This window comes from Gorilla gorilla, chromosome 21 (genome assembly GCF_029281585.2).
Source record: "Gorilla gorilla gorilla isolate KB3781 chromosome 21, NHGRI_mGorGor1-v2.1_pri, whole genome shotgun sequence".
Lineage (NCBI taxonomy): Eukaryota > Metazoa > Chordata > Mammalia > Primates > Hominidae > Gorilla > Gorilla gorilla.
The window spans coordinates 44,814,500-44,837,745 of NC_073245.2; the positions used below are offsets into that span (position 1 = coordinate 44,814,500).

Consider the following 23,246-nt stretch of genomic DNA (forward strand, 5'->3'; position numbering starts at 1 on the left):
AGCAGGCCAAACGTAAGAAATAATAAATCCTCACCAGGCTTCGCCCGGCCAGGAGGCCCCCAGCTGGCTCTTGTCATAAAGAGATCTTATCCCCACCAGCACCCCTAGCTGCCCGTGGAGGACTCCGCCCTCCTCTCCTCCATACCCTGCTTCCACCTTCTACTTCCTGTGACAACCTGCAAACTGGAGGCCAACTTGCCTCTCCCCCACGCCCAGGCTTCTCCTCGACCCCCGCCCTGCCCCACCCCCACTCAGGCCCCAGCTGCAGGAGGCCCTGTGGAGTGTAATTCCCCTCGCCCTCTCTCTGCCCTGGGCCCGTCCGGACAGATTAAGCCTTTGTCACACACACCCAGAAAAGCTCAGGGCCAGATGGGACAGGACAAGTGGTGTCAGATCATCGACCCGAGGCTGGCCAGGACTAGGAGAGGGCCCCGACCACAGCACCGCATATGGCTGTGGGAGGAGGAAGGGAGGCCCAGGGTGGGGGCAGCCAGAGAGCAATGGGGAAGAGAGGTGACACACCATGGCCACCCTGGGGACAGAGGCTATATGGGGCCTGTCTGCTGGATGACCCAACTCCCACCTCCCTTCTTCCTTGGAATCTTTCTACCTGCTCTCTCTTGAAGCCCCCATGGGCTTCTTTATCCTGTCCTCAGCTATGCCCACCACCCCCGACAGCTGGGTGACCTGGGAGCAGGCACAGAGCCCCACCCACCTGAGCACCCCAGTGCCCGCACAAGGCCTGTGGGTACTAAACAAATGCTTTTGACAAAGGTTTATGGCCCAATGACCTTCACAAAAACCCACCGAGGACCAAACTACAGGCTCTCTCCCAAATGACACCAGGGGTGAGGGGGTGTGTGTGGGTGCGTGCGTGCGTGCGTGTGTGTGTGTGTGTGTGTGTGTGTGTGTGTGTAGGCCAGGGATCATAGGAGACGTCCTTTGCACCTTTCAAAGGAGGTCCCATTCAGCCCCTCCCAGGAAGAGGCCAATGGCTGCCCCAGAATTCCCAGCAGGATTTGTTCCTCTTGGATCAGTGAAAAGGAAAATGGAAATATAAAAATAATAACTGGGCCCCAGGAAAGAACTTGGAGATGGGGGTGGCATCTCCTGCCTGGCTCCGGCTGGTTGGGCGAGTGGCAGGTAACTAACGGGCTCTCTGGGGACCAGCAGGCCAGGCAGGCAGGCGTGGGGAGCCCGAGGGGCGGGCTGTCGAGGGAGGGCACGTCTGTTGTGTTTGTCGATCTCCTGGCAGCCTGGACTGGGAGGCCTGGGTCCCCTTTCTCGGCCTCCCAGGCAGGTGATCCCTTGGGGAGGGCTCATTATTGGTCTGAGAGCCAGGGTGGAGACTGGGGACGGTCGCGCTGCCAGGGGCAGGCAGAGCGGGTCAGCGTGGGTCTCAAGGAGCATCTGAAGCCAGCAGCTGGGCCGGCAGGACCTGGGGTCCAGGCCCAGCACCCAGTTTCTGCATGTGGCCTGGATAGGGGGAGGGGGTGCTCAGCCTCTACAGCTGTGTGGATAAAGAGTGGACGACTGCTCCAGATGCCCACTCCTTAGGGAGAAGTCGAGCCACACAGAAAGCCAGTGAGCCAGCTGCCAGGTCTGGGGGGGTCACCCCCCAACTCCAGGAGAGGGTGGACTCAGGGTTCCTGCCTCAGACTAAGAAGGTTGGGCCAAGGCTGCCAGCTCTTCAGGGAGGTGTAACCAGGATCGGGGGGGGGGGGGGGGGGCACCGACCCGGGAAGCCCTTATGGCAGAGGGCACTGACCTAGGGTAGGGGGCAAGACTCAGCCAACCATCTCGTGGGTCACTGACCTCAGAAAAACCGCACTCCGGCGGGGGACAGTGACCCAAGATGGGAGAACCGAGGAGGGGACCGACCTGGCAGTGTGGGGAGGGCTGACCCATACTCCCCATCTGGGAAAGTGGGCACTGATTTGGGCTGGGGGAGGGGTCCTGGACTCGATCGGGGGAGGGGACAATGACCCAGACTCGCCGGGTTTGAGCGAGAGTGCTGATTTAGGCTGGGGGGGTCCCAGCCTTGCGCGGGCTGGGTCACTGCCCCAGCTTCCCCCTCGGGGAACCCGGTCCCGGCGCGCCCCTCGGCCCGGGCCCCTGTTCCCGGTCCGGCCGGAGGCGGCAGCGGCGCAGATGGGCTGCTGGCGGCCGCAGCGCGGTTATCAGCGCTCCTCGCAGATGGGCCGCCCGCCCTCCGCGCTCGCGGCTCCCACTCCCCGCGGCCTGCAGCCCCGTCCCCTGGGCGCGGGGGGAGGCGCCTCCGGATCTGCTCCCCGGCTCCCGCCTCCCTCCCTCGCGGCCCCCTCACCCCGCGGGCCCGGCCCGGGCGGCCGCGGAGGGGGAGGGGGAGGGGACAAGTGCACTTTTCGTAACGACCGAATCAATTGTGTGTGAAGAGCCCGCTCCGGCCGGGGACGGGGCTGAGCGCGGGGCGGGCGGGCCGGCCGGGGGAGGAGCGCGGAAGGGGGAGCGGGGGAGCGGGGGAGGGAGGGAGGCCGGCGCGGGGCGGCCCGGCTCTCGCGCTCCGGCCGGGGAGGGAGCAAGGAGGGCGGGGGGAGGCCGGCGCGGCCCGACAGGGCCGAGGGCGGAACGCACTAATGGAGGGTCTCGGCGACGTAAAGTTCAAAGCTCAGCAGCGCCCCGGGAGCGGCCGCCCCCCCCAGCCCCCACCCTCTGCAGAACAATGAGGTCCCGGCGGGGGAGCCGCGGGGCCCGCGCCGCACGCCCTCTCCAGGGCGCCCCGGGCCAGAGGGGACGCCCCCGCCCGGCCGCCCGCCTCCTCCCTTTAGGCGGCTGCGGTTCCCCGCCCCCTCCCCCACGCCACCCCGCCCGGACCTGGCCGGCCCGGGGGACGGGGGAGGGGAGGGGATGGATAGGTCAGGCCGCCCCCGTCCCAGGGCAGGGGGAAGGAGGGGCCCGGGGGGCTGAGGGGGCGCCCCACCCACCCGCGGGAGGCTGCTCCTGCGCCAGGCTGCGGCTCCGGCCGCCCCTCCCCGGGCCAGCCCCGGGTGCGGTCGGGGCGACAGTGCCCAGGCGGGCCCCCTCCCCTGGCGCTGGGAGGCCCGGCGGACTCCCCGTCCCGCGGCTGCCCCTGCCTCCCTCCCCCCCCCACCCCGCGGCACCACCCTCCGCGCGCGCGCACACACACACACACACACACACACACACACACACACACACACCGCCCAGCCGGCCCGGGGGCGGGAGCGCGAGGCGCCCGGGACAGGCAGCCCCGGGGCGGGCGGGGGGAGGCTCGGGCTCCAGAGCAGCCGCCTGCTGGCGGGGGGAGGGGACAAGAGGACGGAACATGCTGGGGTGAGCAGCCCGGGACAGCCTGCCCGGCACGGCCACGGCCCGGGCAGCGGCGCGGAGGGGGGCAGGGACGCCCCGAACCCGGAGCGCTGCCCAGGCGAGCCGGGGAGGGCCGGTGAGCAGGGACGCGTGCGCCTCCGGCGGGCCCGACACACGGACAACCTCAGGGACACACGTTCGGACACACATCCACACCCCCACCCCGCCCCCGCCCGCCTGCCCCAAGCCCCGCGGCGGGACCCGCCCGCGGCCGCCGCGCGCGCACTCACCGAGCCCGTCTTGACCGGCACATACACCACTTGGCCCATCTTGGGTTCCCGGCCGCTGCCCAGGCGGAAGCCCTTGGAGCGCACCCAGAACTGGAACTTGCCTTTCTCGCCGGCTGCGGGGCCGCTGCCCGCGCCAGTCCCGCCGCCGCCCTGCAGGACCTCGGCGATCCGCTGGTATTTGCTGCGTGTCACCGTCTTGGTTTTGGCCGAGTCGCCGTAGGTGCGCAAGCACCAGTCCCGGAACTGGCGGCCCAGCTCCGAGTCCCCGGGGCTGCGCTCGCGCTCCCAGCCCCCGCGCAGCAGCAGCGTCGGCTTCGGCATCCTCCCGCCGCGCCCGGCGCCCTCGGGGGCGGGCCAGCCGCCGGGCCGCCCGGTGCCGGGACTGGGCTGGGCTGGGCTGGACCGGGCCGGGACGCGCCGCGGCCGCGGCTGTCCCGCGGTGTGGCTCCGGCGAGGCTGCTGGATGGGCGCGGGCGGCGGCCGGACGCGCGGGGCTGCGGCGCGCTCTGTCCTGCTCGGGCGGCGGCGGCGGCGTTGGCGGCGGCGGCTCCGGCTCGCCTCCTGCTCCGCCTCCTCCTCCCCCCGGCCGGGATGCAGGAGCGATGGAGGCAGCTCCGGGCCCGGAGGTGCAGAGGGGGCGGGCCGCCCCGCGGGCGGCCGGGGGAGGCGGGAGGCGGGGAGCGGCCCCGAGCGCTGGGAGCGAGACCGAGCCTGGGCGCGGGCGGCAGCAGTGGCTGTCAGCTTGCGCGGCTCATCCTGCTCTTGCTCAGGCTCCCGCTGCCGCGGCTCTTCCTCCTCCTCCTCCTCCTCCCGCGCCCGCCTCCACCACGCCGCGGGATCCCACCTGTTAGAGCGGCGCAGCCTTCGCCGCCGCCCGCCCCCCCCTTCCTCCTGCGCCCGCCCGCCGGGCCCAGCCCCCGCCCGGCCCGGCCCCTGGGGGCGCGGGGGCAGCCGCGCCCGCAGCCGCCGGGAGGGCAGGAACCACAGGCGCGCAGTGCCCAGCCCAGGAACCGCGTTCCGTCTGGCCGGGCCGGGCCCGGAGCTTCGCAGGCCCCGCTCCTCCCGGACGCGGCGGTCCCGCGGGGAGTAGGGCGCAGACCCCAGCCCAGACGCCGGCCTCCCGGCCGCCCGTCCCCACTTAGCCCGGCCGGGGAGGTGTAGGGCAGGCTCCCCCTCCCTCGCTCCCGCAAGTGGCTTGACCTCTCCCGTGAGCCGAAGCCAGAAGAGCAGTGTTCCCCTGGGGGAACCCCACATCGCCGCCCTTCGGGGCCCCCAAACTTCCTCTCCTTTTGCCTCACCCTGAATTCCCCGAAGTTTGGCCAGCTTTGCCTCTGCTTGCCTGCCCCACTGCTCTGGGACAGGCCCAGGCCCCCTGGGAAGTCGCCTGTGGCCTCAGCCCAATCCCACCTCCGCTTCAGAAAACTCTCAACACATCCACAAACTCATCCTGAGACACCCTGCCTTCCCGAGTGCGCCTTGACCTAGAATCTCTTGCTGAGTAAACTCAGGTAGCCCCACCGCCCCCCTCCTACCTGGGCAGATCTGACCTTGGGTAGAGCTAGCTGGTCCCCTCCCCCTTAATGAAATTACCAACATAAATAAAGGCACAGGCCAATTCCCCAGGATTTCTGTACCCCTACCCCCTACTTCCTTAACAGGTCATGAGGAATTGCTGCACTTCTCTCCCAGCTGTCCCCTGGGGTCCACCCCATGTCCCCATGACACTCCTGCAGGCAAGTCACCATCCAAGTCCTGAGGCCCAGACTTTGGCTAGTGCAGGACCGTTTCCTGCGTAGGAACTACTGTCTACTCCCATCCCAAAGTCCCCCACCCCAGGACCTACGACGTGCCATGTCCTGGCAACTCTGAGAGGCAGAGGGAATGGCTCCATTTTACAGATGAAGACCTGGGGCTTGGAGAGGTGGCCTGACCTGCTCAAGGTCATGCAGGAAGGAGGGGGGGGGGGGCGGTTTCAGCTCATGTGCATCTGGCTGCTGCTGCCATATCACACACAAACTCTTCCCCTTTCACCGCCCTCGGAGAGAGCCCCACGCTGTGTATACCTGGCTCACTTCCCCCAGTAGACAGGGAGCTCCAGATGCTCAGGGCCATATCTGACCCATCCTCATATGCACAGGCCCTAGCACAACACCTGGCACACAGTAGGTGCCAGTAAATGCTGAAAGAACCCTAGAGGTCTCCCAAGTCCCAACCTCTCTCTGCATTTCACATGGGAGATTATTTTTAGATAATTTACATTTCATGTTACTTTATATACACCAACAACTCCACAGTCATTTTTCCTCTTTATCTTCCCAAGAGCTCTTTTTGGATCTATGCTGGTATGCATGCCCGTTTTTAAGAGGTGACCACTCAGAGCGGGGAAGGCACTACCCAAAGGCCAGCCCCAGGGGCGCAGGGGCTTCTGTGATTAAGAAGCTCAGACCCTGACTTTTTCCATGTGTCCCTTGACGGTTATCCTTCCAGCAGACTCTTCCTGAGAGCAGAGATGCTCTAGCCTGGCAATGGTAATGATAACTGTGGCAAATATGCCCTGTGCCTGGGTGGTGGGGTCCTTGTGTGAGCCCTGGTCTCTCTGTCCAGTTCCAGGACCCACTTCAATAACCACTAAGCCGGACCACCTCTCCACCCAGTCTGGGTCTTTGCCTGCCTTTCAGAAGCTAAAAACCTGGTTGTGAATCTTGGGCTGAGTTCTGGCACGGCAGAATGTATAGTATAATGAAAAGAACATGGGCTTCAGGTAGAGTCAGATTTGGAAGTGAATCCTGTTGATTATTTGGCATGGCATTCTTCATGCTCACAGGTCCCACTTGGCTACTTCACAATGGAATGAAGCCATCATTCCACCCTTTGCTGGGTAACCTCAGGCAGGTCACTGAGCCCCTACTTCATCATCTGTATAGCAGGACAGGATGTCACAGATGTAGAGATTCAACAGGATGAGAGTGCCTGACCTGTGACGGGTGCCCAGTAAGTGCCATTTTCTCCCTCATGGGGCCTCGAAGTATTCAAGGAGGAAGACAGGCATTGTTGACGCTTTTTGTGCTTCATTCATTCAACAAACATTTGTTTAGCAGCCATTGTGCAGCAGGGGCTTGGGATATGGTCATGGGATCCCCAAGGTCCCTGCCCTACGGCAGTGCACCAATGGGTATGGAAGATGGCTATTGAACAAACCAGCTATTGATCACAACAGCCCGGGGAATGGGCCCCAAAGGAAAGAGAGAGCTGTGATAGCAAATAATGCGTAGAAGGGGCTGCTTTTCTTAGGGGGATCAGGGAAGGCCCCTCTAAGGAGGTAGCATCTGAGCAGTGACTTAAATGACAGGTGCCAAGGCATGCTGTTCCTGCATTCCAGGAAGAGGGAAGAGCAAGGGCAAAAGCCCCAAGGTGGGAGGAGATTGGCATTTTCTAAAAGCTGGAAGTTGTCCAGTGTGGTGAGACTGAAGTGAGGGAGGAGGGGTTGGAGGGCAGGAGTCTTGAAGACCCTGGGAAATACTTTGGATGGCATTCCAGCTGCTATGGGAGCTACTGGCGAGTTTTAAACGAGCAGGACTGTGGGGTAGAGAAGAAGTGAGGAGAGGAGGGCAGCTGCAGGGGTCCAGAGGTCTGTGGTCTTGGAGGTCAGAGGCCTGGAGGTGTCCCTACTGTGTGACAGCTCACTGCACCAGGCATGTCCCAGCCTCTTGCCCCAAGGGCTCCTGGGAGAGTGGAACAGCCAAGGAGTGAGAATGGCCAATGAGTGAGAACAGCCTACTGCGGCCCATCCCCACTTTTGCAGAAACAGACCCTGGGTCTTCAGCCTATCCGTGTCACTGGGGTCCTTTAGGAGGGGCATGCTGGGTGGGGTGTGGGGTAAGTCTCCCACAATGCCCAACTCCTGGGGGGATGCAATCATGGTCCCAGGGGGCAGCTGCTCCTTTTTGATTTCCATTCCAGACACCTGCCAAAGGACAAAGTAGGCTGCCCCATGAATCAAAGGCCAGGAGATCCTCTGCATTTTTAAAAATTTTGAGACAGGGTCTCGCTCTGTCTCCCAGGCTGAGTGCTGTGGTGCAATTGCTGCTCACTGGAGTCTCTACCTCCCAGGCTCAAGTGATCCTCCCACCTCAGCTTCCTCAGTAGCTGGGACCACAGGCATGCACCACCACACCCAGCTATTTTTTTTTTAAATTATTTTTTGTAGAGACAGAGTCTCTCTTTGTTGCCCAGGCTGCTCTCAAACTCCTGGGCTCAAGTGATTCTCCTGCTTTGGAGTCCCAAAGTGCTGGGATTACAGGCATGAGCCACCATGCCCAGCCTCTGGATTTTTTTTTTTTTTTCACACTTAGTCCAGGTGTCCAAGGGAGACTGGAGTTGAAGCACAGGGAGTCCGAGCCCCCAGGGCTCACGTCCACTCTGAATACAGATAGTAACGTAATGGGTCACAAGAGCTTGGTGAAGGGTTCTCAGAGTATACAGTCCAATCCCTGCCTCTGATGGGTAAACTGAGTCCCACAGGAGCAAAGAGGCTCAGGGCCGCAGGACAGAACCAGGTACCTGGCCTTTGCCTGATTTGGCCCAGATCACCTGCCTTTCACTGAGCTCTGACCCTGGGCCCAGATGAGCGGGGATGCCTGCAACTCGACAGTGAGGTGGCCCTGACTGTGCCACAGGAAGTTCCAGGCCTGGGGTGGGGCAGAGTGACTCAGGCTCCCACAGAGGCCTGTCCACGCAAGGGCCAGGAAGAGCAGAGAGGCCCCAGAGCCTTGGGGAGAGGTAGTTTCCACCACTGGGTGCTGGTGCCCCTTCTATCAAGGGCTTGTGCCACCACCTGCCATCCCCCTATTCTATAGCATCCCCCTGCAGTCTGCCAGCCATGCTGAGCCGCTGCTGTATGCCCACCTCTCTAGAAAGGCCTCCTGACCTCTCAGGTTGGGTCAGGGGCTTTCTCTGGTCACTCATAGAGCCTTGGGCTTTCCCCCTCCCAGCTCTGACCACAGCATTTCACGATGGCCTCATTACCTGTGTTGACCAGTGCCCAGCACAGGAGCTAAGGCTTAATCATTATTGAATAAATGGATAAATAAGCAACCAACTGACCAAATGAATGAATGGATGAATGAATGGGCTTATCCTCAAAAAGCAGGTGCTAGACTGAAGTCTACAGCATTTTCCACCATGCTACTATGCTTCCTCCATAATCAATCCATCCATCAGCATTTATTGTGCTTCTCCTAACAGGCTCTGCTGTTGAGTGACTGAGTCCCTTAATCTCTCTAAGCCTCAGTGTTCAATGCCGATAAAATGGGAATATTAATAATTATCCCTAACTCACAGGGCTGTCATGAGAATAAGCACTCAACAAATGCTAGCTCCTATTGTCATTATGCCCATCCATCATTCAGACGTTTATTTGGGCATCTTCTGTATGTCAGCCACCACGCTTGGTGTTTGGAATACAGTAATAAACAAGAGGGGCCTGACCCATGAAGCTCAGGGACTAGCTGACTTTCAAAAGATCACGACAGGCCAGGCACAGTGGCTCACCCCTGTAATCCCAGCACTTTGGGAGACCAAGGTGGGTGGATTGCTTGAGCCCAGGAATTCAAGACCAGCCCGGACAAAATGTCCAAACCCCGTGTCTACAAAAAAGTACAAAAAAATTAGCCAGCGGTGGTGGTGTGCACCTGTAGTCCCAGCTACTTGGGAGGCTGAGGTGGAAGGATTGCCTGAGCCCTGGAGGTAGAGGCTACAGTGAGCTACGATTGTGCCACTGCACTCCAGCCTGGGAGACAAAGTGAGACTGTCTCAAAAAAGAAAAAAAAAATCATAACAAATGGGTTTAGAATTAAAAACAAAAAGTTGCCATGAGGCTGGGTGTGGTGGCTCACGCCTGTAATCCCAACATTTTGAGAGGCCAAGGTGGGCAGATCACCTGAGGTCAGGAGTTTGAGACCAGCCTGGCCCATATGGTGAAACCCCACCCCCCCGCCCCACTAAAAATACAAAAATTAGCCAGGTGTGGTGGTGGGCACCGGTAATCCCAGCTACTCCGCAGGCGGAGGCAGGAGAATTGCTTGAACCCAGCGGGCAGAGGTTGCAGTGATCCAAGATCATACCACTTCACTCCAGCCTGGGCAACAGAGTGAGACTCTGTCTCAGAAAAAAAGGTTGCCATGAGAACACATGGCAGGGGAGCGGGGCGCCCAGATCAGCACCTTCGAGAAGTCCCACTCTAAGTGCCCTAAGGGTCCTTTGGACCAGAAGATGGAGCACTGGGCAAAGTGGAGGGGAGGAGAAAAGTGTCTCTACTCCTGCAGTGGCCCGTGCCGGAATTACGACTGAGTGGGAAAAAATTCTGTCCACCTTGCAGAGTTTGAGACCCGCTCGAGTCCAGCATCCCCTTTTTTCCAGAAACGAAAGCATAAAGAGATAAGAGAACTAATTTGTCGAGGGATTTCATTCAAATGTCACCTCCCCTGAGGAGCCTTCCTTGACTGCCCTTCTTAAAAGTCCCCCAGTGGCCCTCCATTCCCGTTCCTTACTTGATTCATCCTCATAGACTCAGTGCCACCTTCCTTTATAATACATATGTATTTGTTTCCTGTCTCTGTTCATCTCACCTACTGGAATGTACATTCCTAGAGGGCAGAGCTCTGTCCTGTTCACTGCAGTATCTCCAACATCCAGAACAATACCTGACACATAGTAGGTGTCCCATATGTGTTTACTGAATAAATGAATGAATGAAAATCCCTGAGAGAGAGAGAGAGAGAGAGAGAGAGAGAGTGTGTGTGTGTGTGTGTGTGTGTGTGTGTATTTTGACTATACACTGCAATGAGATCCAGGAAGATTTCCGCTGAATTGGAGAGGCAGGGGCCTTTTTTGCTTATATTCATTTTGTCTTTGGCAAGTCACTTCCCTTCATTAAGCCTCGGTTTCCTCATCTGTAAAACGGAGCTAGTGCCTGCTTTGCAGAATCTTTGTGAAGCGTCAATCAAATACAGTGCAAAGTGCCTAGGTGGGGCCTGGCACACAGTAGGTGGGCAACTCTGTCATTTCGATGGAGCCCTTGTTGGGGGAGGCCTGTGAAGGGGGATCCCAGGGCCTGAGCCTCTCTGCAGGACACAAAGGAAGCTGACACTGGATCTGTCCCGTCACCTGAACTCACCAGTAATTTATTGATGCTGGATGCTGGCACCCAGCAGCCTGCTGGGTCAGTCTCAGGGAGCAGGTGTAGGGCCCTCGGGCCTACCCCAGCCTCACCCAGGCAGGGAGGGGAGGGGAGCCTGGGTCTGCCCAGCCCAGGAAAATTGATAGGTCAGCCCTTACAAGTCAGTCCCCTTCTGTGTGCCAGGCAGTGCGGGCAGAAAAAAAAACAAGTGTGGTTCCTGCCTGGCCTGAGCTCATAGAGGGTTGAAGTGGACATATTTCAAATAACCAAAATGGTGAGAGCTGCATGAGGGCCTACTATGTGCCAAGAACTTCGTACCTATAACCACATTTAAGCCTCATACAGGGCTTAAATGTGCTGAGGTCGCACAGCTAGTGGTGGGGCAAGAGGAGGGTTTGCACCCAGATTTGCCTGGCTGTAAAGCCAGGGCACATTACTGCCATGCCGCCCCACTCAGGCTGGCTGGGCCAATGGGCATTAAAAAAAAAACAAAAAAAAACAGGCCTGGCACCGTGGCTCACACCTGTAATCCCAGCACTTTGGGAGGCTGAGGTGGGTGGATCATTTCAGGTCAGGAGTTAAGACCAGGCTGGCCAACATGGTGAAACCCCATCTCTACTAAAAATACAAAAATTAGCCAGGTGTGGTGGTGCACGCCTGTAATCCCAGCTACTCGGGAGGCTGAGGCAGGAGAATCGCTTGAGCCTGGGAAACGGAGGTTGCAGCGAGCTGAGATCATGCCATTGCACTCCAGTCTTGTCTCAAAAAAAAAAGAAAAAGAAAAAAGAAAAAAAAAACACTAAAAAAAAGCTCTTGGCTGGGCACCGTGGCTCATACCTATAATCTCATGGCTTTGTGAGGCTAAGGTAGGAGGATTACTTTAGGCCAGGAGCTTGAGACCAGCCTGGGCAACATAGTGAAACCCCGTCTCTACAAAAAATTTTTAAAATTAGTGGGATGTGGTGGTGTGCACCTGTAGTTCCAGCTACTCAAGAGGCTGAGGCAGGAAGATTGCTTGAGCCCAGGAGTTGGAGGCTGCAGTGAGCTATGATTGTCAGAAATCTGGTCACAATCATAGTGGTCAGGGGGGTGTGGAGTGCTTTCAGTGGCCACTGCATTCCAGCCTGGGTGACAGAGTGAGATCCCATCTCAAAAATAAATAAATAAATAAATAAATAATAAATAAAAATAAAAAGGAAGAGCTCTGGGAGTTGAAAACTGAGAGTAGGCGCTTTCCATGGGAGGCTTCCTTAAGGCTGAGACCTTTAACCGGCCTTCAGCGGGTAGATGGAGATACCAAAGGGTGAGTGTGTTTTAGGCCAGAGAAGCAGCCGAGTAGAGGTCTGGAGGGAAAAGGGAGCAATCTGTTTGCACTGTGGCGGGCATGCCCACCTAGGAGAGCACCAGGGCCCAGCAGTGGGCATGCTGGGGCTTTGAATGCTTGGCTAAGCCTTGGGCCTCCCTGGTGGGACATGGGGAGCCATGGGAGGCTGCTGAGCAATGAAGCCACTGTTTCCCCCTGACCTATATGTTGTAAGAGGACTGCTAGTCAGGCCAGAGTGTGCTTGGCCTTCGAGAACCTCTAACATCTAGCTTCAGCCTCACCTCCCTCTACCAGCTCTCTGGACCTGGCATGGCACAGGCAGCCAAACACTTACGGCTCATTCTCACCTCTGCACCTCTGTTCTCTTGGCCCCTTCTCCTGCAATGCCCACTCTGTCTACCCAGACCCTACCTGATTGCTCAGGTCTTCCTTCTAGGCCATTTCCTCCGTGAAGCCTGCCCTGACCACACCAGCCCTGAGTTACATGCCTCAGCCTCAGAACCGCCGGGCGCCTGGGCTGGGAAAGTGCCCATCCTCCTCTCAAGTCCGCAGCACTCGCCATCCACCAAGAAGGGCTGCTGCTTTTACCTGCATAGCAACTTTCTTCTCCTGGTAACAGCATCTTGAAATCCCTTTGAGAAACCACCTCCTTCATATTCAGAGCATGTTGCTGGAGCCATACTGACCTGACCACTGAAAGCATTGAATGACTAGGCCACTGAAAACATCCCATGCCCCAACCACTGTGATTGTGACCAGATTTCTGAGAACACCGGCCGGGTGCGGTGGCTCACGCCTGTAATCCCAGCACTTTGGGAGGCCGAGGCAGGTGGATCACCTGAGGTCAGGAGTTCGAGACCAGCCTGGCCAATATGGCAAAACCCCGTCTCTACTAAAAATACAAAAATTAGCTGGGTGTGGTGGAGCATGCCTGTAATCCCAGCCACTCGGGAGGCTGAGGCAGGCGAATCACTTGAACCTGGGAGGCAGAGGTTGCAGTGAGCCAAGATCACGCCATTGTACTCCAGGCTGGGTGACAGAGCGAGACTCCATCTCAGAAAAAAAGATTTCTGACAACACCCTTTGAGCCCCTGGATTCAACCACACCTAAAGGCCCTTTTCTTCTTCACTTAGGTCTCTCAGTGCTGGATTTCCTGCAACCCCATGAGCCCTGACGGATGTACCATTTGTTCAGTGCAGTCAGACCCCCTCTGGTCTGGCCCAGATGGCTGTACCAGCCTCCTCTCTGCACTCCTGGCCTCTAGGTTTTCCCTTCTGGTACACCAGAATAAAGTTCAAACTCCTTGGTGTGGCATTCAAGGCCTTTCACTATCTTGTTCCAGCCTCTACTTCTCTCTGTGCCAACCACACTGAACCTTCCATTCCCCTGAACAGCAAGACTGCGTTCAGACTTGTTCGGATGCTCCTTGACTTACAATGTGGTTAAGTCCTGATAAACCCATTGTAAGTTGAAAATATCATTGTAAGCCAGTCAAAAGTGCATTTTTTTGTTTGTTTGTTCAGTTGGTTGGTTTTGTTTGTTTTGTTTTGTTTTTAGAGATAAGGTCTCACTCTGTTGCCCAGGCTGAAGTGCAGTGGTGAGATCACGGCTCACTACAGCCTCCACCTCCTGAGCTCAAGTGATACTCCTGCCTCAGCCTCCCAAGTAGCTGTGACCACAGGTGTGCACCATCATGCCTGGCTAATTTTTGTATTTTTTGTAGAGATAGGGTTTTGCCATGTTGCCCAGGCTGGTCTCAAATTCCTGGGCCCAAGCGATCCACCCACATTGGCCTCCCAAAGTGCTGTGATTACAAGTGTGAGCCACAGCACCCAGCAAAAATACGCTTTTAACTTACCGCATTTCCAACTTATTCTAACAGTGGGTTTACCTGGACGTAACCCCTTTGTAGTCAAGGAGTATGCTGAATGCATATCACTTTGGCACCATCGTAAAGTCGAAAAATTGTGAGTTGATCCCTTGTTAAGTTGGGGATCACCTGTATATGCTGTTCCCCTCAATCACTGGGACTGCCCTTCCCCACCAATTCTCTTCCTGAAAAACTCCTACTCATCCTTCAAGATCCCATTTGATTGTCACTGCGTCTGCCATGCTTCCCTTGACCCCTAGGCAGGGTAAGATATCTGTTCTCTCCTGGCACCTCAAGCTCCCCGGCTGGTCTCCTTCATGCAGTGACCACCTGATGTGGTTATTCTCTTCCACCTGGCTACCTTCTTCCCTGACAAGGAGCTACTCAAAGACAGGGTTATGTCTTGTTCATTTTTCATCTCCCAAAGGGCCTATTAATAAATAGTTGTCAACTGACTGACTTACCGACAGGGCACTCAATCCAAGTTCATATTCGTGAAATCCTTGCAAACCATTAGGTAACTATTTTTGCTGGTCACCTTTTCCAGTTAACCACTCACTGGGTTTTCTTTACTGCAGGACTTCTCAGAGGCATTCACGTGCTAATAATAGCACTTCAACCCTCCCTGAAAGGGAGAGAATGCCAAAGCTGGCCTAGGCAACAGTTTGAGGTCATCTGGTCCATTTTAGGAATGGGGAAACTGAGGCCCAGAAAGGGACAGAGACTCATCCAGGCACTTGATGGCAGATCTGGGCCCTCAGTCCAGCCTTGTGTCCCCCAGTGCCCTCCTCTCTACATCCCACTGCCTCAGGCCCAAAACGTTAAGAGTGAGGGCTCTGGAGCCAGACTGCCTGCATTTGAGTCTTGTGCCCGCTCTCACCAGCTGTGTGACCTTGACTGAGTGACTTAGCCCCTCTGAGTTTCAATGTCCTCATCCATAAGGTGTTGACAATAACAGCACCTCCTTTATGGGGTTGTTGTCAGGGTTTAAGTGAAATGGTCCACATAAAAGCACTTAGCACAGGCCGGGGACAGCGGCTCACTTCTGTAATCCCAGCACTTTGGGAGGCCGATGTGGGAAGATCACTTGAGGCCAGGAGTTCGAAACCAGCCTGGCCAACATGGTGAACCCCCATCTCTACTAAAAATACAAAAATTAGCCAGGCATGGTGGTGGGCACCTGTAATCCCAGCTACTTGGGAGGCTAAGGCAGGAGAATCGCTTGAACCCAGGAGGCGCAGGGTGCAGTGAGCCAAGAGCCACTGTACTCCAGCCTGGGCAACAGAGCGAGACTCCGTCTCAAAAAAAAAAAGCACTTAGCACAGTGCCCAGCACATAGTAGGCCCCCAATAAATTGCCACCAGCATCTCTATAACCTTAGACTTCTCAGGAAATACCAGACACACTGAGCCTTGACATCTTGGAGAGCTGTGGTTCTCTCTGGAGAAAGATGCCAATTAAATACCAGGTCCAGGCTGGGCTGACCTCCCACATGGGGCCTGCTCCTGTGGAAGCCCAGATGTTGGGCCTTCCTCCTCCCTGACTTGAAAAAAGGTGGTTTTTGTTTAGAGGAATTTTCCCCACATTTTCATATTGGCTCTATAAATTGGATTTTGTTGAGTGGTTTCTGACAAGCAAGTCGTACAGGCATGTATGTGGAGGAGACGCAAGGCTGCCTCTAGCCATGGGGGTGGATCTGAGGCCTTGAGTTCTGCCAGCCACTGGCCATGAGCTCAGCCCCTGGGCAGCTGCATCCCGGGGAGAGTGTCTGTCCTTGGGGTGATCCAGAAGGGCTTCGCCCCTGGGGAATTCTTCTAGAGGTTTCCCAGAACCTTCCCTCAGAGGAAAGGCTCACTGGCAAATGGCCTGCCACCTTCCCCACCCCACCCCAGCAAACTCACACCCTGGGTTCAGGTTTGTGGTGTTGTGGTAGGGGAAGTCCCTGAGTCTCCTACCCCCAGCTCAGTCCCCTTCAAGGTGGATAGTCAGGGACCATGAGGTGGAACACGGAGCTTCTCCATGTCTTCAGCAAGCCAAATAAGAAGCTAACATATGAAAGCAAGAGAGATTTCAGTTAGACAGCAGGAGGGACTTCTGCCCTGCCGGATGGCTAAAACCTGGGCTGTGCTTGGCCTAGGAAAGAGCACTAAGCTAGGAGTCAAGACAGTACAGATCCCGTGGGACTTTGGGTCACTGCCTCATTTTTTCCCTCCCTCGGTTTGCTCGTCCACAAAATGGGGATTATAATTCCTATTTGCTACAGAGCATTTCAAAGGCAACAGTGGGGTGAGGCCTTGAGTCAGTGGCAGGGGGCTGCATCAGATCACCTCCGCAGGTTCCCTTTCCTCTCTTTTTAGAAGGGATTCCTAGGGCCAAGGCCTTAGTCTCAGGTGCAGGGGCCCAGCGGTGAAGTGTGTGCATGTGCAGATACACGCAGCACTCCAGCCACACTGCAGGCGCTAAGTCGTGTTGGTTTTCTCCTCCTCTTCTCAGGCCACTACCCAGATGCAAAAAATGGCCTGGGCAGAAGTTAGGAAGCCTGGGTCCTAGCCCTGGGTCCGCCCCCGACTTTCTCTGACTTTGGCCATGTCCCTTACCCAACGGGGCCTCGGTTTCCCCATCTGTGCCATGAGGAGTTTGGATGGTTTTGAGATTCTTCTCTCTTGGCTCTGTGAAATCCACAACCGGCCCAGTGAGGTCTGACCCCTGCTCGCCTCCCTGGCCATCACTGGGCAGTTCAGATACACTGACCTTCCTTTGCTTCCTGGAATTTTCCAGCTCCCTCCCACCCTAGGACCTTTGCACAAGCCCTTCCCCCGCTTACCACAAATTCACCTATTTTTTTTTTAGATGGAGTCTTGCTCTGTTGCCCAGGCTGGAGTGCAGTGGTGTAATCTTGACTCACTGCAACCTCCGCCTCCTGGGTTCAACCGATTCTCCTGCCTCAGCCTCCCAGGTAGCTGGGACTACAGGCACCCACCACCACCTCGCCTGGCTAATTTTTGTATTTTTAGGAGAGACGGGGTTTCACGTGTTGGCCAGTCTGGTGTCGAATTCCTGAGCTCAAGTGATCCACCCACTTCAACCTCCCAAATTGCTGGGATCACAGGTGTGAGCCACTGCGCCCGGCCAAATTCACCTGATTAGCTCCAACTCATCCTTAACAGCACTCAGCTCCATCATCACCTCCTGAACACCCCCAGACCCCTCCTCCAGGACACACTCTCACAGAGTCCTATGCCCCTCCTTTGTAATACTTAACCATCCCTGCATTTCACATTTATGTTGTTCCTTGATTGAGAACTGTCCGCCGCACCCCTGGCTGTGAATTCTATGAGGTCAGAGACTGGATCTGTCTTTGTCCCTGTGGTGCCCCTGACACCCAGCACAGGGCCTGGCACAGAGGAGATGCTCAGCCGTTGAATGGGTGGGCAGACGACCTCCCCATTCTTTGGGACCAGTATAGGGCTGTCTCTGCTCACAAAAGCTCCTCCCTCCAGGCACCCATGCAGAGCAGACCTGGTGGTGAGGAAGAGGGGAGGCCGCTGAGGACCTGAGGGGCTCCACCCTTCCCTGGGAGCTGAGGTGGTGAGAGGCCCTGCCTTCAGAAGGTGGGCTGGGAGACACGGGGAGCCCCGAGGGGTGCGTGCTGTTTACAGTGCACACCCACGTCTGCGCTCTCTCGGGGGCTCTCCCAGCCAGCTGAGGGCTCCACAAGGGCAGGTAGTGTCAGCTCCATTTGCCAGACAAGGAAAACAGCCCCAGAGGGATGCTGGCTGGAAGAAGGCTCACATGGCAGGCACAGGACAGGGCTGAGGTATGACCGCAGGGGTGATGAAGCTGGGAGGGCTTTCTGCTCTCCATCTGACAAAGGCAGGAACAGGCACAGAGGGCAGGGATCAGCCTAGGGTGTTCTCAGCCAGTCAATAGCAAGGTGGGGACAATAGGAATCTATAATTCTTTTTTCTTTTTAAATTGATGGTTTTGGCCAGGCACAGTGGCTCATGCCTGTAATCCTAACACTTTGGGAGGCTGAGGTGGGCGGATCACGAGGTCAGGAGATCGAGACCATTCTGGCTAACACGGTGAAACTCCGTCTCTACTAAAAACACAAAAAATTAGGCGGGCATGGTGGCGGGCGCCTGTAGTCCCAGCTACTCGGGAGGCTGAGGCAGGAGAATGGCGTGAACCCGGGAGGCGGAGCTTGCAGTAAGCCGAGATCGCACCACTGCACTCCAGCCTGGGCGACAGAGCGAGACTCCATCTCAAAAATAGTAATAATAATAAATAAAATAAAATAAATGGATGGTTTCTGGCTCTGTCGCCCAGGATGGTGTGATCGCAGCTCACTGCAACCTCCAACTTCCAGGTTCAAGCAATCCTCCTGCCTCAGCCTCCCATGTAGCTGGGACTATAGGCATGCACCACCATGCCTGGCTAATTTTTTAAATTTTTTTGTAAAGACAGGGCCTTGCTATGTTGCCCAGGCTGGTCTTGAACTCCTAAGCTCAAGCGATCCTCCCGCCTTGGCCTCCTGAGTAGCTGTAATCACAGGCGGGAACCACCGCACTCGGCTGGGAATCTGTAGTTTTTGAACTCTGATACCTTTCTCCTGCTAGGCTGAGGCAGAGGATTCCTGGCTTTGACCCTGGATGACCCTGAGGCTTCAGATGACGGATCACACCACAGGGCAACCCATGGGAGTGGATAATGTTGGCAGAAGCGCTCTAAGGATTTGGGTAGCAGGATAGTGCCAGGCGGCCTGGGTTAGAACCCCAGCTCTGCCACTCACCAGCTGTGTGACCTTGCTCGGGTGCTTTTAACCTCTCTGTACCTCAGTTTCCTCATCTGTGAAATGGGGGAATTCTGGGTTAACTAGTCAATAGAACAAAGTACCCAGAGCAGGGAAGGTCTGAGACAGTTTCTAATAAACATGAACTCTGGAGCTGACCTGGCCAGGAACAAGGGGAGTGACTAAGTCCTCTCTCTGTACCAAGGCTCTGGCGTAAGAAGTATCAGCTCTCAGCTTTGTGCCCTCAGGGCCACTGGAGAAAATGTCAGAGAAGGGCTTCAAAGATCACAGCGACTGTTCTTTGAGCTCACTGCTACCTCACAACCCACTGACTCCTCACAAGTGCCCTATAAAAATCAGGCTCAAGGCCGGGCATGGCGGCTCATGCCTGTAATTCCAGCACTTTGGGAGGTCGAGGTGGGCAGATCACTTGAGGTCGGGAGTTAAGACCAGTTTGGCCAACGTAGAGAAACCCCTTGTCTACTAAAAATACAAAAATTAGTTGGACGTGGTGGCGGGTGCCTGTAATCCCAGCTACTTGGGAGGCTGAGATAGGAGAATTGCTTGAACCCAGGAGGCGGAGGTTACAGTGAGCCAAGATCACACCAGTGCACTCTAGCCTGGGCGACAGAACGAGACTCCGTAAAAAAAAAAAAAAGAAAGAAAGCAGACTCTATTATTCTCCCACTTTACAAGTGTGAAAACCAAGGCTAAGGCCAGTGTCTTGTCTAAGTCCCACAGGCTGTGACTTGCAGAAACAGGGCGCATGCCCGAGCCTGCTTTTGGGGTCACTTGCTCTGAAGAGCCCAGGAACCAAAGGGTGAAGACAGAGTTGAGTTGGCCCTGGGGAGTGGAGTCCTGGAGAGAGGTCCTGGGCTGGGGCTGGCAGGCTGGGGAGAACTTGGGCAGCAGGCATTGGTGGGAAGTGCAGGTACAGCCCTGTCTCCCCAGGAAACCAGGCCTGAGGTGTGCCCTGTTAGTCAATCACATCATTTGCCTGGTGCCTGTAGGGGCTAGCTCCGTGACAGCAAGGCTGAATCTTTCGTCCCCACTGTATGCAGCACCCAGCCCAGGCCCTGCCCACTGGCAGGCACTCAGTGGATGCTTGTTGAATGACTGAGTGGACCAGGCATCCTACTCTGTGGTCACTAGACTGCTCAGCGATCATGAGCACCATGCTACAAGCGAGGAAACTGAGGCTCAGGGTGGGGAAGGGAACTTTCCCAGCCCACCCAGGTCTGTCTGAATCTTTTTTTTTTGTTTTGAGATGGAGTTTCGCTCTTGTTGCCCAGGCTGGAGTGCAATGGTGCAATCTCAGCTCACTAAAACCTCTGCCTCCCAGGTTCAAGCGATTCTCCTGTTTCAGCCTCCCAAGTAGCTGGGATTACAGGCATGCGCCACAACGCCCAGCTAATTTTTTTGTATTTAGTAGAGGTGGGGTTTCACCATGTTGGCCAGGCTGGTGTTGAACTCCTGATGTCAGGTGATCCACCCGCCTCAGCCTCCCAAGTGGCTGGGATTACGGGCATGAGCCACCGTGCCCAGCCTGTCTGAATCTTTACCCTCCTCCAGGAACATGATCTCAGGAACACATCTCTCCTTTTCCAGCCGGAAGTACCTGAGAGAGACCCCAGAAGGTGGATAAGACTGCAGAGAGCAGGGAGCATGAAGCACCTTGACCAAGGTCTCACCAGGCAAGAGAAGGGCGGAGAAGGGCGGCTTCTTCATGGATTGAAATCCCAAAGCGTGCAAACGTAAGGACTCTTTTTAGGGCTCAAGGGGTCTAAACTTACCCTTTTACATACGGAGAAACTGAGGGCGCCCCAAAAGATGTGTCATCTCCAGGGCCACCGAGTGGTTGAGCAACAGACTGGAACCCAGCGTAGCAACTGGAAAGGCCCCGAGGCTGGCACACAGTATGAGCTGAGGCCAGTGGGCTTAAGAGCGACTGGGTAGGTGGGCTGGGGCCAGGCCAAGCAATGAGCGTGGACTCCAGACCACAGCCATGGGGAGCCACTGGATTGGAAAGGTCTAGACACCATCTGGCTTGGGTTCTCAAGAGACCCCTCTGGCTACTGGGGACTGACTGGCCTGCAGGATCGTGGGATGGGAGTCAGGAGACGGGAGGGTCAGGCCAGAAGCCGTGGAGTCATCTCTGCCCCTGGCCCTTTTCTCTCACCCCTTACATCTGATCCATCAGCAAATCCCTTTGGCTCCACCTTCAAAATATAACCGGAATCTGACCACATCTCACTGCCCCATTGCTGACACCCCTAGCAACCTCTCCCTGCACCTGACCTCCAACCTGGCCCTGCCACCCACCCTCCATAACACAGCCAGAGGGAAACGGCTGAAACAAGAGTCAGACTGCACCCCTCCCCTACTCCAAAGCCCCTGTGGCTCCCCACCTCACTCAGAATAAAGTCCTGAGCCTGGCCCCGGAGGGCCTCGTGCTCTGGTCGCCCTGCCCATTCTGGCCATGTGTCCCCAAGGCTCTCGCCCAACCCCTTGCTGCGGCACACTCACAACTTCTTGGCATTCCTGCCTCCGGGCGGGCGTCTGCACATGCTGGGCCCCCTGCCTGGAGTGCCCTTCCTCAGATGTCTGCAGGGCCGGCTCCATCTTCTCCTTCCTGTTGTCAGATGCCACCTTCCCAGGAGGCCTCCCTAACCACCCCGTTTAACATGGCCCCACATCTCCTTCCATCACACACACATGCTTTCTCGGCTCCATTTTCTCCAAAATGTGCGTCACTTTCCAATGTACCATTTAATGAACTTATTCATAGTGTTTATTCCAGCTCTGTCCCCCATTAGGATTTCAGCTTCCTGAGGACAAGGTTCTTTGAGTGGCCCATGCCCAAAACAGGCCTGGAGCATGGTAGATGCTTGGTAATGACGTGCTGTTGAACTTGAGTGGTTTTCCTAACAATTCTAGTTGGGAGATCACCCTCATCTCCTGTCACAGAGAAGGAAACTGAGGCTCACGGAGGAAAATAATTTGCCCAAGGTCACAAGGCCAGGACACTGTGGGGCTGGGGTTTGGACAGAGCCTCCTGCTCTGTCCGCCTCAGGCTGGCATGGGTTGGGAGCAGGACCTCTGAGCTGGCGTGTGGCAGGGGCCCTGCCAGGTGCCCTGCGGTTGGTACCCTCCCTGAGGGGCCATGGCGGGCTGGGCCGGGAGAAGGCGGTGGCAGCCCTGGCAGTTCCACCCATTCCAGGGTGGTGTAAGAGCAGGTTGGGAAAGGCCCAGGGGCACCAGATCCATCCTACGGTTGCCCAGTCCTCGGAGCCTGAACGGCCACGGGTGAGAAAGGAAGTCAGCAGGATCCAAAATAGGCCTGTGTTTCGGGAAGTGAAACTGGGCATCGGGGACGGCAGGCCGGAGGAAGACCTGGGCCTCATGGGTTGGGGGCCCCCGGGGCGGGGGTCTTTCCTTGCCTCCTTGGCCTGGGGACAGTTGGTCTTGGGACTGATCCCTGCCGGGACCTTGGGAATGGGCTCAGGCCCCTCTCTCAAGCCATGTGACCCTGGACACATCACTTCAGCTCTCTGATCTTCAGTCTTCTCATCTGTAAAGTGGGACTAAGGGTAGGACTTGCCTCACTGGGGACTGGGAAGGTGAGACTGTGCCCTGAAGCCCAAGATGGTCACAGTTACCCTTGGCGTTGAAGAGCCATCGTGGGTGCTCCTCCTCCAGGAAGCACCCCCAGATCCTTAGATCAGAATGAATCACTCCCTCCCCAGTGTCCCCAGCCCATCTCAATTTCTTTCTTTCTATTTTATTTATTTATTTATTTTTGAGACAGGGTTTCACCCTGTTGCTAAGGCTGGAGTGCAGTGGTGCAATCATAGCTTACTGCAGCCCCGACCTCCCAGGCTCAAGTGATCCTCCCACCTTAGCCTCCTGAATAGCTGGGACTACAGGAGTGTGCCACCATGCCTAGCTATTTTTTTTTTTTGTATTTTTTGTAAAAATGGGGTTTTGCCATGTTTCCCAGGCTGGTCTCAAACTCCTGGGCTCAAGCCATCTGCCCACCTTGGCCTTCCAAAGTACTGGGATTACAGGCGTGAGCCACCTTCCCATCCAGCCCCCTCTCAATTGCTTTTGGTTTCTGTTCACATATGTCTTTTCCACTAGAGGAGGCCAGGAGTCCACCTGAGTCTTCTTGGTGTCCCCAGTGCCCAGAATAGAGCCTGGCGGATGGGAGGTGCCAACCATGGGCCAAATGAATTAGTGAACGAGCCAGGGTCGGAGGCCTGTGGATGCCCTTGAGGGTCTGATCCCTGCCTCCCGACAGCCAGCTCCTCAGGGGTGGCCTGGAGTTTTGGCAAGAGGAGGCTCTGAGGGCCGGTGAGTCATGTTTCCCCTGAATCTCAGTTTGCTCATCTGTAAGATGGATGAGAAATGGGACCCACAGCTTCTCTGTCCCAGATCAATGAATGGATCACCCAAGATGCCACTCTAGGAACCTCAGAATGTG

General features: G+C 56.7%; 1 protein-coding gene and 1 long non-coding RNA gene across 2 annotated transcripts in view; one reads left to right on the forward strand and one right to left on the reverse strand.

The window, feature by feature from the left end:
• NOL4L (nucleolar protein 4 like) overlaps positions 1–4,364 on the reverse strand; it is a 143,085-nt gene extending 138,721 nt beyond the window's left edge. Inside the window, exon 1 of the mRNA XM_031004912.3 lies at positions 3,600–4,364. Coding sequence (XP_030860772.1) covers positions 3,600–3,920 — 321 coding nt within the window. The 5' untranslated portion in view covers positions 3,921–4,364. The remainder of the gene's footprint in view (positions 1–3,599) is intronic.
• Positions 4,365–6,511: 2,147 nt separating this feature from the next.
• On the forward strand, positions 6,512–21,011 carry LOC134757825 (uncharacterized). Its single transcript, XR_010132365.1, has 2 exons — positions 6,512–6,590; positions 20,372–21,011. It is a non-coding gene; the product is annotated as an uncharacterized lncRNA (long non-coding RNA).
• The last annotated feature ends 2,235 nt before the right edge of the window (positions 21,012–23,246 follow it).